General features: G+C 36.4%; 1 protein-coding gene across 1 annotated transcript in view; it reads right to left on the bottom strand.

Annotated features, from left to right (window-relative positions):
• Positions 1-17,842, bottom strand: part of KDM4C (lysine demethylase 4C) — a 258,197-nt gene that overhangs the window by 19,459 nt on the left and 220,896 nt on the right. Inside the window, 2 exon segments of the mRNA XM_083883663.1 lie at positions 10,373-10,543; positions 16,835-17,020. Coding sequence (XP_083739789.1) covers positions 10,373-10,543; positions 16,835-17,020 — 357 coding nt within the window.

The raw sequence follows: 17,842 nt of genomic DNA, 5'->3' as shown, positions 1-17,842 counted from the left end.
TTTAGAAGTTTTATTTGGTTTTTTCATTTCTTTTTTTTCGCTTTTTTGTGTGTGTTGATAGATCTATTTGTTCATCTTTGGGCTTGAGTCTCCTTTGCTTCTCCTGATCCTATCTTGTGAAGGAAAAGGAGAGTGAACAGTAAGACCATTGCACTGGATTTGACAAATAGAAGCAGGTAAATGTGAAACCACTACACTTGTGTTAATCACAAAATTAACAGGAACTTCTGACGACACAGACAAAACACACTAACTACATCTGATTTTCACTGCTAAGGCTTGAAGTGGATTTCTAGACCCTAGACTTAAAACATGAAAAAGTAAGAAAAATCCAGGCCTGATTGTTTGGCTTTTGCACAGAAATGGTTCTCATGGTTACTCCAGCTGATCTGCAGGATTAGCTTTTAAAATTTCGCCTTAAATTAGGACCTGAGTTAAATTTGCTACCCTACCTCATTGATACGGTACACATGAGGCAGTGCTCTCTGTAAAACAGAAACCAGACAAAGACGGTTTGAGAAGAAGGATTGCAGAAGCAAGCACAGGATGGCCACACCATCAGGAAGTGTCCTTTCCAAGGCCATTCTGCAAAAGAACTTGATCCAAATTTTCCTCTCTGCCTACACTCCTTTATTAATAATAACTTTCAACACAAACGCTAGTTATTAAGCTTCCACAGTCCTGCTCACTAGTGATTGTTTCACAAAAGGAGCATGACTAATGCGATTTCAACCAACACCTCCAATTTAGAAAAGCTGGCCATAAAGACAATTACTACACCACAACTGCAAAAACTGAATATAACCAACACCATTAAAGTGCAAGTGGAGAAACAAATTGTGGAAACTCTCTGAAACTACCACTAATCTCAGTAGATTGTCAAACTGTATTTCTTTCCGAAGCTGATAGCATATACTAGTTGATGCAAATTTTTAGAAACACAAAATTAGGTTTCATATGTTCCAAGACAATTTGAATGAAAAGGAGAGTGGTAGCTAATTTGTCACAGTCAGATTTTTATCTAAACAGGAACAGCAATTTACGCAGTGCATTAGCATTTGAAAGAAAAGGCCTGATTCCCAGGAGTGCAGTTCCTGGTTTGAATTTGTATAAATTCAGTGAAATCACCAGATTAACAGAATAGCTACTGTAATTCAACAAATTTAGCCTTGAATCATGGAAAGGGAGTATAAAAATACTTTAAATTGATGTATGATATGTTGTCTTTAAAATATTACTGAATGTTCTCCTACAAAGTGAATATATGCTTTTACAAAGGAAAACTGGAATATAAATGGACCATGCATTCTCACATAAATCTAAAAAATTATTTTCTATCCAGCTTAGAAAGTTACATTTCTAACTATTGCATTGCCTTTCAGCAAAGTATTAATAACACAAATTCATGCATAATGCTAACTGATAGACACAGAATTGCCCAGAAGAGAGCAACTCAAACTCACATTGCAGAATGCAATTTAGGATGTATATTGGCTCCCTGTATATCAGTTAAAGTTAAAGTTAAAGTTAAAGTCAGATGAGTACACAGATCAGCTCATGTGCTGCTCCTGCCCCTTCCTCAGGACGCAACACACACATGAAGGAAAATGCAAGTCTTCCAACACTTTCTCTACTGACCCTCGGTAAGTCTGGAAAGAATCTTCTGCACAACAGTATGGTAAAATAACACATGAAGAAACCCTACATTTTCTGGATGACCTCAGTAAAGAGGTGGGAGATGAAATAACACTCCTGTCCCAATCCCAGCAGTCCCACCTCATCTCAATGATTCCTGTGCAAAGTCTAGGGATTTCACCATGCTCCATAGGCTCCTCACAGCTGTACTCATTGTGGTCCCGGACAAGGACTTATACGTGTCTTTGCAAACACAAGAAACATTGTAATATATTTCTGTCTCTCCTCTGTCTCACTGCAAAGTCAGCCATCTTACCATGAACTGCAAAGTAATGATTTATCTTCCATTTTGTTTCTCTTGCTGAGCTGTGAGGCATTACCTTCAACTCATCTAACATCATTATTGTTAAGGATCCATAAAACATTTCATCATAAAGTGGAAAGGCTATTCTACAAGGAAATGGTATAAAGATAAATTTCAGGCTTTAATTTGCCTGTAATCTGTTCAGTATTCATTTTTATGCTTATCTACTAAGTTGCCTGTCTTTCTGCTGTAATAGGAAACAAAAAAGCAAGAGCAACAGAAAAATTATTTGTGCTCTCCATAATGAAGGAAAATGAAAATTACTCACTCAAATCAAAAGTTATAGTACTGTACAACAAGTTTTAGATTAAAATAAGACTTTTACATCTGTTGATGTTTTGTAGCTTCAGAAGTTAAACAATGGAATAAACCCCTTCAATCTGGAGCATTGAAACTTAGTCTTGTTTTAAAATAGCTTGATTTTAACTTATTAACAACACAGTTTTAAAAACAGGAATTAATTTGTGTAAGTATTCAGAAGACATAAACAATTATTCACAAGTAAAAACCATAGCATTCTGTGTATAAGCACTTGTAAATCTAGTGAAAAAGTTCACAACTACAATAATGTGTTAAAATAAATTTTCCCTGTTCACAAACTCAAAGTAAATTCTTCATAACATATAAAAATATTTAAATTATTGGAGTATTTCACACACTAAGAATGCAAAATCCTACAAAATGTCTGTAAGTCCACCAAGCCAGAAAAAGAAACCTGTGTTTTTTCTGAGACATGTCACACAACTCTGAAATTTGCTTTCCAAAATTTTTCAAAATTACTTGTCAATGATCTCATCATACAACTTGCTGAGTAGTAAGTTCAATTATACAACATTTTTGTAATGCTGCAAAAAACAATTGTACCAGCCCAACATGAATTGCACATTAATCAGTATATAGAGTCAATGTCACAGTTAAGAAACCTTTTAGAAAGCTGCTACACCAATTATAATTCATTATGTCTCTTTTCCCACACCACAAAAACAGTTCTCAGAACTTTTGACTAAATTTATAGCAAATACAATCTAGCCTCTTGTTACCTTCAGAAATGCATTACATTTCTATTTCACATTCTCAGAAACTGCTAGTGATGTTCACACTGGAGTGCACCCCGTATCTACAGACTGCCCAGAAAATGTGGAAATTCAACCATTCTAATTTCCTCACCAGTTTTTACAGATTTACATGCCATTGTAATAAAACTTGATAGATGGACAAGCAGAAAAGAGTTGTCAGAACACATAAAGAGAGAAAGGTATACAGAAGAGAAATCACTAGGAAAAATTGCTAGAAACTATTCAGGAGTTTAGTTATTTATAATGCCAGACAAGGTTAATAGAAGAAAAGTAACATATGTCTTCTTTGTAAGACAGATTGTCAAAAGAACACAGCCCCCAGTAATTCCCTTGGGAATTACTAGGGCTAGAATCAAAACTATTTTTTAGATACAGGCGGACTAAATGGGCTCTCAAGACTTACGTCCTAACCCAGTATTTCCAAATGTCTATTGTTCAAGAGGTATGGTTTTTCAAAAGCAGAGGCAAATGTATTAATGTAACAGATAGTGAGAAGCTGACTGAGTATCACATCTGCGGACACACACTTCCTGCACCATGCAAGTCAGTAGTCATAGACAAAGTCATTAGGGAGAAGATCCTGAAAACAAGATTTTGTTCTTGAAATCACATCCTGAGCACTGACACTCACAGCCCTCAAGAGTGAGCTACCTTTCTAATCTGCACAGGAAAAAAGTCCCACCAAAATAATGGCACATTATTTTGGTTTTCTACTAATATTCCCTTTAGCTGGCCTGGAGGAAATAATTTTTGAAAAATTGTCCAGCTAAATCCCATTTATTTTGCATCTCAAAGGAGGATGAAGTAAATGTATTCTGTCTCTCATTTGTCTAATAACACCTGATTTTGTTGGGACAATCTGTATTCACCCTGACTCCTTTATTTGTAAATTACCCCAATTAGTTCCTCTTGTCTCAGGTAATTACTAAGGTTATAAATGTCTTTTCAGCTTCAAATCCCTGCCAGATATCTAGGCCACAAAGGATCATGCAAAACCTCAGCAAGTCTATTACCATCAAAGCAGAAAGAATTGGCAGCTTTACACACATGTTGTATGGATTATATATGTATATAGCAGCGTGTATATACAATAGGGTGTGGGTCATGGGATGTCAAAACTTTTATTTCATAATTTTGTAGGATATGAAGTGAGCATTTGTTGCCTGGGATAGTAGAGGACTACAAAGAAGTCCCTCACTGAAAAAAGTTGTGGGTTATCATTAGGGATTTATTTCATTAACAGATTCTTAAACTACATTGCTATCACACAGGTTTTTTCTTCAAATACTAGAAACTAAAACATGCTCTCTTTTTTGGTGGTGGGTTTTTTTTTTTTTTTTTGTTTTGTTTTGTTTTGTTTTGTTTTTTTTTTTTTTTTGTTTTTTTAAACAAAGAAAGCAGGGGATAACAATTTTAGATGTGTGAAATTTAGGTACACACAGTAAAAAACTGTAGCCTTTGTAATAATTTCAGTGAAGTACTTTGGTTGTCAGAGTTCTCAAGAACCCTGCTCCTCCCTCCCCTGACAGTGGCAAAGTATTGATAGACACAGAAAGACAGACTTTAATCTCCTCATTTTCTCTTCACACTGAGGGCTTTCTTGGCTCCAGTCTGGATGAAGATACTTGCAGTAAGTATCAACAAATTTCTGTTAAAGATTCAGGTATCACTGTTGGTATGCTAAAAAATTCCCTGCTTGGTGGTGCATTTTTCATGCTTGAATTTTTCTCAAAATAAGGTGGCATCCACTTAAAAAAAATTGGAAGACAAAAAAAATCAAGGTAAATGTTGAACAGAGCCACATGACACATGTAAAAATGAACTGAAATTATTTCTGATCAGAGAGATCTAGCTGGAGCTCAGGAAAGAAAGTTTGTCACCTTAACAAGAATAGGCAACCAGCTCAGGAGAACTACAAGGATGTTGTGAGGTTATGCAAGGGAGAAAATTAGAAGGGCCAAAGTCCAGCTAGAATGTAATCTGTCTACTGCCATAAAAGACAATGAAAAATGTTCTGGTAAACATTCATACCAAAAGGAAAGCTAAAAAGAATCTCCACCTTGGATGCTCTGGGGGAAACATAGTGACAAAGAATGAGGAAAAGGCTGAGGTACTTGACTGCTTTCTGTGCCTCAGTCTTTAATACTAGTTTTTCTGTGAGAACCAGTCCCTTGAGCTCGAAGACATGGGTAGGGAGCAGAACGAAGCCCCCACAATCCCAGAGGAAATGGTCAGCAACCTGCTGCACCAGTCAGACACACACAGGTCTATGGGACTGGGTGAGATCCACCCAGGGGTACTGAGGGAGCTGATGGAAGAGCTTGCTGAGCCACGTTGGATCATTTATGAGCAGTTCAGGCTAACTTGGGAGCTCTCAGTTGAATGGAGGTTGACAAATGTTACACCCATCTTTCAAGGTGGATCAAAATGTGAACTCAGGGAACTACAGGCCTGTCAGACTGAGTGCTGGGGAAAGTGGCACTTTCCCTCAGTGCCAAGAAAAGTCATGGAATAGATCATCCCAAGTGTCATCAAACAGCATGTGCAGTACAGTGACATGAGGCCCAGCCAGTAGGGGTTTGTGAAAGGCAGGTGATACTCCACCAACAGGATGTCCTTTGGTGGCAAGCTTAGTGGATAAGGAAAAGGTTGCATATGTTGTCTGCCTGGATTTTCGTAAAGCCTTTGATGGCATTTTACACAACATTCCCTTGGAGAAACTGGGTTTCCATGGTTTGGACAGACACACGGTTCAATGGGTAAAAAACCTTCTGGAAGTCTGGGCTCCAGAGTGGTAGTGGATGTAATTACACCCAGCTGGGAGCTGGTCATCAGTGGTGTTCCCCAGGGCTCAGTACCGGGGCCAGTTCGGTAATTTCACTAATGACCTGGACAACCAGATCAAATCAACGGTCAGCCATTTTGCAGAGGACACCAAATTGTGTGGGAGTGCTGATCTGCTGGAGGGCAGGAAGGCTCTGCAGAGGGGTCTGCATAGGCTGGGTCATGGGCTGAGGCCAATGGTGTGAGGTTCAACAAGGCCCAGTGCTGGGTCCTGCCCTTGGGTCACAACAACCCCAGGCAGCATTCCAGGTTTGTAGAAGGCCAAGGGCATCCTGGCCTGTACCAGCAATAGTGTGGCCAGCAGGACCCGGGCAGGGATTGCCCCCATATCCTGCACTGGTGAGGCCGCACCTTGAAACCTGCGTTCAGTTTTGGGCCCCTCATTCCAAGAAGGACATTGAGGTGATGGAGGAAGATCAGAAAAGGGCAATGGAGCTGGTGAAGGATCTGGAGCTCAAGTCCTGTGAGGAGCAGCTGAGGGAGCTGGGGTTGTTTCGCCTGGAGAAAAGGAGGCTCAGGGGTGACCTTTTTACTCTCTACAACTGCCTGAATGAAGGGTGTAGGACAGATGCAAGTTGGCCTCTTGTCCCAGGTGACAATTGCTGCCGTGTGAGATGTGTTCTGAGCTGTGAGAAAATAGCCTCAGTTTGCCCTTATAAAGGTTTAGACTGGAAATAAGGAAAAAATTTCATCGAAAGGGTTATCGAGCACTGGAACAGGCTGCTCAGGGAAGAGGTTGAGTCAACAGCCCTGGTTGCAATCAAAAGACATGCAGAGGTGGCACTTATGGATATGGTTTAGTAGTGTCCTCAGCAGTATTAGGTTAATGGTTTAACTCAGTAATTTTAAAGGTCATTTCTTACCTATATGATTCTGTGAAAATTAATTTCCCATTCCTGCTTTTGAAAGCTGTAATCTGAATGTCTTAACTTGAACTAATATATACTTTTTCAAGAGGATGCTTTTTGGATTTTATCAGAATCTCAGAAAATTTTCCAAATTGTGGTTCTGCAAAAAATCCTCATGAGCTCCTGAATATAGGATCAATTGTTCTTTCAAACACATCTCATCAACACTTCAGATGCTCTTGCTTTTAAGGAATAATTACAGCAGCATTCTGTAAGCTACCATATTAAAACAACATTACTTGATTTATAGATTTTAATAAGTAAAGTTCATTTTGGGCTGTGAACATGGCTACCCACAGACCAACTTTACCTTCTCAATGGATAACACCAACATTTATACACTTATAAGTAAACTAAAACAAAGTGTGTTTATGTCACGGCAGCAATTACACTCATTTTTGTTCACGTAGTTTTCTTGATAACCACAAGGTGAATCCATGACATCAAAGAATCCTCTGTAAACTCATGACTGAAGGACCAGGGCACTTAAAGGGGCAAGAGCCTGGAAGGATGTTTAACATTTCATGTGGTGTGTGCTCAGCTCTTCTGTAATGAGACCTCTCAACAGACTCAAAGCATGTTTCGTTATCTGTTTTCTTCCTTGCAATCAATATAATACGGTGGGATGTATCTCCCCCCAAACATGTATACTTCAAAACCTCCCTGTTCTTCTGTGATTTTAATAAGGCAACATGGGACCAACTTCATCCAAATCTTATACATGTATGTATATAAGGCATATTGGCAGCCACAATATACACAGAAATGAATAAATCTTCTAGCTATATACCAAGAGTAATAATTTCTAGCAAAAAGCTAAGATATGCCAGTGCCATAGCCATGAGGTATCAAAACAAAAACAACCCCGCCCCCCACCCCCAGAACTGTGGGATACCCTCCCTAAAGGATCAGACCAAAGAACTGAAAAACTTCCTGATGTATAATCTGTGAACTGGCATCTGGTCTACTGGTCAGAACAGTACTGTTCTTGGTGCTTGCTAGGGGCTGTTTGACAAGCTATGGAGCATTAATCCTCCAAGAAGTAGCAAGTGGCACACATATATGCTGTCTGCTGGTATCAGTTACTCAGCACTGCAGTATATGTACTCCCCAGTTGTAAGCACACAACATTAAACCAACTGTGAATGTTGTCATCTCACAAGTTGTCCTGTAAGATATCATGTACTGTTCCCACTACTGTAGTCTTCCCAGGAATTACAAGAGGAATTTGTCCTCCTGTTGCTTCCAGGAAGAGATTGTATCCACATACTTCTTTACCCCTCTTACACCTTCTGGGTTGAAGGAAAATGGATTGGTTAGCATATCAGACAGCTAACTCACAGGTTTAAACCCTGTAATTGAGGAGAGATTAGTCTAAGAAATTAGGTATAATACCCAAGCAATAAATAATGTTGAAATTTAAAAATCTAAACATGTGTCTATAGTTAACACTCTTAGTAACTCCCCACCTCAAATATTTAGTAAATACTAACACAAAACAAGAGAAATACATGTGAGAAGAGAACAATGTATACCCTGATTTGGCTGTTATTGAAGGCAAACAGAGTTTCATTCAAGCTTCAAGACTGAACTTTCCCTGCTTCCTATTTTCCTCCTTAAAAATAAATCACTGTCTGAACATTGGAATTCTGGTCTATTTCAAGCTGAGCTGAAATTATGTAGTGGATTCTGCACATGCTGGAAGAGCAAAAAGCTCGTGCTATATTTGTGAGCTGGTTGAAAAGTGAAAACAGATTAGAAAAGTAAGTTCTTCAACAGGCAGCAACATGGCTTTCACACCAGATTTGATGAACAAGTCTTCCCAGCGGCACTAACATCTGAAATGCACATTGCATGGATTAGTAAGTTTTAAGTCTGCGAACAGGAAAAACCACATTTTTTTTCAGTTCCAGTAACTGCTGAAAGTATATTATCTAATGAAAACACAACAAGATTTCTCTAAGGAATATGAAATTCATTTGGTGTTTCCTTCAAACAATTATGTGTTGTTCATCCACTATCTGAGAAGTACTGAGGCATCTCCAGACCTGATTACATTTATTCTTAGCTCCAGATCAGACCCCCCCCACTAGGACAACAAGAAGTTCCTCATCTTTGCCTTATCAGATCCTTGATGCAAGCATTTACAAAAGGGGTTTCTAGTAACAATACAGCCACATCTTGATCATCCTAAATCAGAATGTCTTTAATCATTAATAGATACTTTGGCAGTCTTTCACCTTAAAGGATAAATTTTCAAAGATGTGTAAGAGAGATTTGCTGACTGACTTCTGTTCAGACCATTGGGAGGGAAACAGCTCAATCCCCAAACACTGATCTGAAACACATCCTTTCCAATAATGTATTTTCAAATGATGCCAGGCTTTTTAATAACTGAGAATCCTCTAAGAACAACAGTATCATTTCCACTGATGTATCTGCCAGTTAATGCTACTTTCAGGAAAAATATTAGGTCTGCAGAAAACAGAAGAGCTCAGACTTTCACAGGAGAAAAATGTGGAGCGCTCCTAGGAGCTGTATCCCTTGAGCTGCAAAGCCAGTATTCTCTGCCACCACTGTGTAAGCCTTCCCCTCTACACACTGAACACAGCTAAGGGAAAAGTGGTCTTGCAACAAACAGCACTTTTGTGTACCAGCGGTCCTTGGAGGCTTTACCTTCTAGAAGTTAGTAGGAGGTACACCAAAAGTACTAGCTTAGCACTTGAAAGACTCAAGAGGATCATTAAGGTACACGAGGATTAGAGTCACATCACAAGACAGATATCAAACGGCACTCATTCGTTGAACACTACAGAGCTCAATATCCAATGTATTCATTGCAAATGTGGAGGGAAAAAGAATCTTTCTCCAACTGCAAGTTTTGCTCGTATGTGCCAAGTGCACAATGTGGTCTTTAACAGTTATGAGAGCCATGGTAGTTTATGCAAGTGCATAAGGGAAATCAAAACCTCAGTTGCTTTTTGAAATGTAATAAACTATACTACATATAGATAAACTACTATCTTCTCCCTGACGATTTTTATCATTAATAATATGATTTCACAAACTAAATATATCAGGAAGAGTAAATAAGCTGTTAGAACAGATTCCTGAGAGCTATTCTTCACATTACAGCAGAAGTTTTCTATTCTGCAAGGAATTTTAACAAGTTATCTCTATGTGACAGAGAAGGATATATGGAATTCCCTCTTTCATATCCTTTATTAAATACATATTTCTTATTTAATGAAAAGATTTTCTAAGATTACTCTTGATTCATTTGGTCAAATGGCAAAGACTAATTAGAACAACTAAAGTTTAGAAGCCCACCAGAAAAAAATCATTCTCAGCAGTTAAAGCAACAAACATGAACTGAATATTAAGATGTTATTTCCTCAAGGTCATAAGAATTTGTTCTTATGTTCAAGAGGTTCCAACTATCCAACTATCTAATTTAAAAAAGAAAACCAATCAAATTCCACAAAAACCACCCCCAAACCAAAAACTAGGAAAACAAACCAGAATGAATCTGAGAAAGTACTTACTACAATGTCTTCAGGAAAAGTATCCAGACTGAAGGAGCCATCATCAAACATGACTTCATAGAAAAGCTGAGATGTCACTCCTATGACTCTGCAACTATAGTATCGTGTATTTCTATGTTTTGTGATGACTGTCTGCCCAACTGTAATGGCTTTCCCACATCCTTTAGCTCTCTTGAAAAAAAGGAAGAATTTGAAAGAAAAAATAAATTTAAAATACCAGCTTACTCATAAAGAAAAATTATCAGTGTAAAAACAGAGTTAATAACAGCTCACCACTCAAGATAAAACTTCAAATTAAATTAATTTAATTCAATTGTGTTAACATACTTTTATTTACATACAAAATTTCTCCACTTTGTGGGAAAACAAATGACACCTGAAGAATACCAGATCAAAGCATATTTCGGCAACTGATGCCTTAAAACTATTCTGCATTATATCAATAATATATAATTAGAAAAATTTGTAATTTTTAGTTGTAGGATAATTTGTAGAATTTTCCTGAAGACATAAGATGCGATGAACTAAGAGTGTGGTTGTGATGAATTGAGATTTTGAAGTATTAGATTTCGGTATGATTCTACATAATAGAATGAAATTTTGCCCAGTGAGATGCAATAACTAAATGCATATCCAGCTCTTGCCAGAGCTTTCTACAGCAGTGTATTTGAGGAACTTTTAACTCACATTGTGCAGAACTTTTGCTTTAAAGCTTCAAACAGCACTGATCACTCTTCATCAGTTATTTGCATAGTATATCAGTAACAATTTTTCTTTTTCACTTTTCACTTCTAATTCTCCAGTGCTAATTATATCAATCAGAAGACTAGCAGGACTGTTAAACTATACAAAAATTCTACATCAATAGCTACTTGATGGATTCTATAAATATAAAAACAATGGAACCTTGTAGGAAGGCAATCACTAAGAAGCTCATACCCTGCAGTCAGCTCTACCATCTCAGCTCCCAACTCCTGTATCCCCATGAACCTTCCACTTTAAAAGCAACTTTCTTCACCAGGAAATATAAAATCAGTATCTTCTCATCCAAGTAACACACAGAAGGCACTTCTTTCTTATGAGCTTGACTATTCAATATCTCACAAAGGTCCACTGTTTTTATGCAAAGGGGAGCTATTGTGAGTTTGGCTACACCTGAAGAGTTGAACATTTCTAGTCATGCAAGATGCATGTGCACTGGAATATCTAAGGATGAAATATTTTTAATTATAAAGGTTTATATAAACTGTACAAGAAAACTTTTATACACAAGCCACACCAAAGTAATCGTCAAATTTCCTAGCACTGCTTTTGAAACCTTCAAAGGTAGTAAATTCTTCAGTCAATGTAATAGCCTTAAAATTGTCTTATGAAAATATGGAAAATACTAGAGCTGTAGGATTTTTATCAGTAGAATTGAAGAGAATAAAGAACAGCATCAGTTCTTTTAGTTAGATTTTGAGTACTAGCAGTAAAGTGAATGCCTTGGCATAAGAGGAAAAACCAACCCTAAACGTGAAGACTTCTGCTTTTGTGCTGACTTCTTGTCACTATTGGGCTTGTTTCTTGGACCTATTTATGGGATTTAAAATTTTTAAACCTCTCTGCTCCTGAAGACTAAGAGCTTACCAAGTACAAATATTCTGTGCCATTTTTATAGGCAGTGCACTAAATCTCTGTGTGTCAGAGCTCTGCCTGTCACAGATATTTGTAGGATTTAGTTGAGGTCACCTCAGACAGTAAACCACAATGATGTTCCTAAAGCATTTCCATATGTACCTAGAAATAATGTTCTGAGCATAGTCACAAATTATTTAACCATTACACGTATAATAAAATTATTTCTTTCTCATTTTAACTGTCTATAGATAGACTAAGTATAAAAATTAACTACATAAATAGCAATTGACTGATCATAGGAGCAATAAAATGTCCACAAGTGTGTTTTATCCATTCTTGAAATAAATGTAAATATACATAGCAATTTATCTTTCAACTTTTTTATTTTATCCTATTCAGTTTTTGGTGAGAGCAGAGGTGAATCAGATGTAAACTAGAGACTATTAATTGATTTATTTCTATGAGATAATAAGAAAAAGTATTATACTACAGAAACCCAAGGATATATTGCTCTACTGAAAGGTTTAAATCTTCTCTGAAAGAAGATGTAACTCTTCAGAGAAAATGGAGGGCAAATTATAATATCTTAAGAGAAAATACAGATTCATTTAATGATAAAATTTTCAGAGAAGGAATGCCATTTCTCATTAGAAAAAGTAATAAAACCCAGAAATGCATTCTAGCTCAAGGAGATTATTTTTTAATATGTTGACTTCATAGGATTTTTAATTTATTTCTCAGAAAACATATTCACAAATACATTCTGTAATTGATTGCATGTCCCAGAAAACATTTCCTGACAGAAAATCTTAAGAATTTATTGATGTTAAGAATGTCATTTTTGATCAGAAAGGACAGCTGTTATGTAAGGGAGTCTATCAGATTAGAGAAACAGCTGTGGTAGTTACCAGATTATTGAGAAAGCTGTAGTTTAAAGAGCACAATTTTCTTTAATGGTACTAAAGCCAAGAACAAACTAAGACAGTGGCAGAAATACAGAAATCAACCAAATATAAAGAAAGCTAATCTTCCCTTCTGTGTGCAAACTTCAAAAAGATAAAAGGGAAAATTACTTTCTTCTTCATTTTCTGAATGGCAGGAAACAAAAACCTTAAATACATTAACTATGTGAATATGAATTCATAGGAACTATAATGAAGTAGGTATCTGATGCACATCTAAGTATCTAGAAACTTTCTTAGGCTACAGTTTTTAATGGGGGATCCTAAAATATCTGAGACTTCTTCCATATAGGAACTTAAATCTCATGTCATTGTTTACTTCTTGGAATTCCAATTTCAGCATAGAAATTATGCATGACATTTCAAAAATAATTCAGCTCATGATTTTGGAACCACATGTCCTTCTGTAGACATGGCTTGGTCTTTTCTGAGGTGTTCAGGGGCTGGCAGTAGGTAGCAGACAGTGGCAAACAATGACTGTCCATCACTGAGGTATTCAACAGAAAAAGGATCTACAGCTTCCATTGGACAGCATCCGTTCATTCCCTGTGTGCTGCAGAGGTTAAGAACTGGCTGATAATAGCAGAAGGTAATTTTAAGTAGCTCCAAAACCAGCAACAACAGGTATTTGCATCACCTTCTTTGCCTCTTCTAAATTTCATTATTCTTTCAAATGTAACTGGGGCTGTAGATAGGCCCTTCTGCTCTCAATTTCCAGAGGAAATAACTGTGAGTACAGGTTTGCTTCCAGCTGGCTTTCTCTGATCTGCAGGGCTTATATGGATCTTTTGGGGTTGGGTTTGGGGTTTTTTTTCTGTTAGAATAGTTGCATACCACTCCTTTTTCTCATTTTCTTGTGTATGAATGAGTTCTTTTAATCAAAACAAATCCATCTGCAGCACCTATTTTCAACTGTACTTCCACGCATTATTGCAGTTTTGATGACAAAAATGTGTGAGGGGTACGTTTCTTGGCCAGAGATAAGCACAGTCAAGGAGAAAAATGAAAAAAAAAAATCCAAACCACAACCTGTAAGTAGCAAATCACAAAGCCTTCCTTGCATATTGACAGCAATTTACACAAAAAATAGCATAGGCAATGACAGCAATGACCCAAAACACTCCATACAGAAAAATTTTTCTGCTAGCAAATTTTTATGTTATTTTTAAAGCTATACCTTCAGCAAATATAAGAGGCACACTTAGTTTTCAGTCCATGAACATGGAAACATCATTTTGAAAAGTTCATATCAACATTTAAAAACTCCAGTTATTAATATTTCTGTATTTACTTCATTTGGCAGCACCAGATAAATTCAAGGATTATTGCTTTCCCTTTTGATTTTCTCTTTGACGATTTTTCTTCAGAAGGCCTCACCAATGTTCTCAATGATTGACAACTTTAAAATACTAAAGACAATACAGAACCTGATCCCCAGTGAAAAAGACTTATGAAAGTATGTTGAAAAAATTTGCCTGAGTTCAAAGGCATAAATAAGTTGGACGCATATTCTAGTTCATCACTACAATAAACCCTTGCCTGGGGTGAAGAGATATGCAAATAATAATAATAGTACACTTTTATTTATCTGTTTAGGTAGGCCTTTTTTGTTGAGCACTCTCATTGATTTATGTATTAAAATACCACTGTAGGTATATGCCACAATTTTTCCTAGTACTCAGAAGTCGTTTGTTGATTGTTGAGCTTTTTGATTTTTTTTTTAACTTGAAGAAAGCTGCAAACACCGAGTCAGTACGAAAGTAGTCACTGAGCATTTAGATACAATATTTAGAGTCTATATTAAAAAAAAAAATCAGACTTTTTTTTTTTCTTGAAATTAGGAGAAATACTAGTGTCCTTGCTTTATGAACGATGTTTTCTGTTAAATACCATATGAGATTTTTTTCATACTGACAAGATAATCTATTTGACTCCTGTAAAAATTTGCTAAGTGAGTATAATATTTCAGTCTGCATGATTCCCTGTTCTGCTTCTAGGCAAGGAAACTAAAACAACAGGAAAAAAAAAAAAGTTGATTAGAAGTAAGATACATTGCTATGCCTAATAGTGAGGAGCAATGTTATTTCTGCATGGAGGAATAGCTAATAGCTAAGAAAAGCATAACAAGAAAACCAATGGTGAGAAAACTTCCGAAGGCTTAAAGATGTGATTAGATTAATTATCCAAAAGACAGACTAAAACCCCAAGCATTTAAAAACATATAGCAATCTCCTTTGTCTCAGAAGTAAGCTAAGAATTTTACAGAAAAATATTCTTTAACAAAATATCAAAATATCTGCTCTTTCCAAATTTTGGCCCAATTGAAAACATGAAAGCTTAACTTTTATTTCTGGTTTTCAAACCTAACTTCTAGCTGAGCCTTGGGGGGGAAAAAAAGAAAAAAAGGTAATAATAATGAGTCTTTTCAAAAAAGTTAGCGCTGAGTTTCAGGAAAGGATATAACAGTCTCATTCCAAGATACTTTCAATGTCTTTCACACAACCTCTTAAACAAGAGTCACAAAATCCTGGTTTTTTCCACAGCTGATGTGGTATCTTTTCATCTATACTACTTCATACAGGTCAAGAAAATCACTAAGAAAGCATGGAATTTATGGGACTGATGCAAATCCTACTACCTAGATTATGAAGATTTGTCCCAAAAAAGATACTGGAAAACATTTGGGAAATGTTGGCCCTATTTTTACTCGCCATGAAGTTAATCCAGTAATATTCAACCAATGATAACATTTTCAAAAAACCCCAAGGAGAGTATCTTAAGTTGCCTGTTCAGATAGAAGTTTGTTTGCTTTTCAAACCAAACTCATTTTCTTGGAAAATGTTTGAAGACATTAAAACCACATAAAGTGCGCTGGTTTAATTTGTTCACTCATTTTGGAAACAAGAATATTATAAAACTTAAAAATTCAATGGAAATTTTAAACAGGGATAAACAATATGTCTCCTTTTTTAAAAATCACCTGCAGATTGAACACTCAGGACTGATTACTCTAGTTGGGAGGCATTACGAATTAGTATACTTGGAAGAAAACAGTAGTCTTGTTAAGTCTTGCCATTGAGACCAAGGATTCATTGACAAGCTCTTGAAAGAACAACATCTATTATACAGACATTACCTGGGTTTATGTCTTTCATTTCTAATGCAAAAAGGAGGAAAAAAAAAATGCAACTTAACTCAACTTGCCAAGCTCTTTCCTAAAAAAGACTATGTTAAATCCTTCTGGTTTTCTAAGAAGTAAAATACAGTTTTAAAAGCCCAAGACGAATAGCCAAAGTTCTCTCTTAACCAAAAAACTAACCATTTTATTCAAGTTAAAACCACTAAACTAATTCTTCATTGTGTCTCATCTAAAATTAAAGGCTCCTCCTCAGCACAGAACAGAAATAAAAATGCAGTCATAACATGAATTTTCATGGCATGCCAGTGTTACTTTACCAGATGACAGAATAATTATAACTGGATATTTTCAAGAGACTCTCTGGCTGCAGAACAAAAGATTTTACATATACACCACATCCATTACCTCAAAGGATCTGTGAGTATTTGCAAGATATTGTGATCTGGGTATTTATAATACACTTCAGGTTAACAAAACAGAGAACTCAGAGATTTGTTCTGGCTGTCAAAACAATATACTCAACAAGGACTTTAAATTTAAAAATGTGTTAGGCAATCAGGTATCTCTCCCAGGTAACAGCATAAGAAAAAACCTTCAAGCTGTAAAAGATTGCTACGCATGAAAATATGATAGACAGAACTATGATAATACATAGCGTGGATCCTCTCCTCCATTTTCTCTGGAAACATACTTTAATTCTGCAATTCCATTTTTTAACAAATACAAATACATATTCCTTACCACACTTTGGTTGATCTTGTGCCTGAAACACGTGATGTAGACAACATATGGCCAGTCATCAGGTTCCATCAGCATTCCTGCAGCATGGGCACAGGTAACATGGAAGGATGCTGGGCAGCATCCATATGAACACTGAATGCAGGCACCAGAGATTTTCTTAACTCTCTGCCTGCAGAACATACATTTCTGTAGGAGCAAAATAAACAGAAAATTTTCTATATTAGTCCAACTTCAGTAATTCCTGCAAGTAACTCAAAGACTGAAAAGTTGTTATCCAATGATTACATTTTTCACCTTACAATATGCACTGTAAAAGGAAGAGCACTTATGAATTAAAAGGTACTTAGTAATATAATTACTACATAGCATTTTTGCCTTTTTACATAAAGGTGTTCCAAAGCTACAGCAAGAAAACACATAGATAGATAGATAGATAGATAGATAGATAGATACATACATACATACATACATACATAGACACATAGACAGATAGATGATAGCGATTTAGAAGTTTAATTTTAAATTCCATACTCTGAAAATTAACCTACTCCTCCTAAAAATCAAAAACCCTCTAAACGATTTGACAAAAAACAACAGCAAGACTCAAAAATAAAGAGAACAGGCCCAAGTGAGACGTCAGGCTAAACAGGACTTCCATATATCATTTAACTTAGTTCCCTACAATGAAGCTGGACTAAATACATATGTAGATAGCCTTTGTAAAATGGTTAATCTAACACATTCAGGAAGCAGCTTCTACAACATCCTAGAATAGCCTGTTACAGACAAATCTCCTATAAGTTAGAGACATTTTCTTTATCTCAAGCCTGTGCATAATTCTAAAGCTGAAGGCTGTACCTAAGACCATTTTTGGTTTTTAGCCTGGTTTTCATTGGTTGAGTATTTAATATAATGTCAACACAGTAGGCTGTTATTTCCTCAACTCATGTACTCAAACATCATCAACAGCCTTACTGGTATCAAGACACACTTATTCTCCTTTTGCCA

The sequence above is a fragment of the Zosterops lateralis genome (genome assembly GCF_965231275.1).
Source record: "Zosterops lateralis genome assembly, chromosome: Z".
In the NCBI taxonomy this organism is placed as follows: domain Eukaryota; kingdom Metazoa; phylum Chordata; class Aves; order Passeriformes; family Zosteropidae; genus Zosterops; species Zosterops lateralis.
This window is presented reverse-complemented; position numbering and strand designations above follow the sequence as displayed.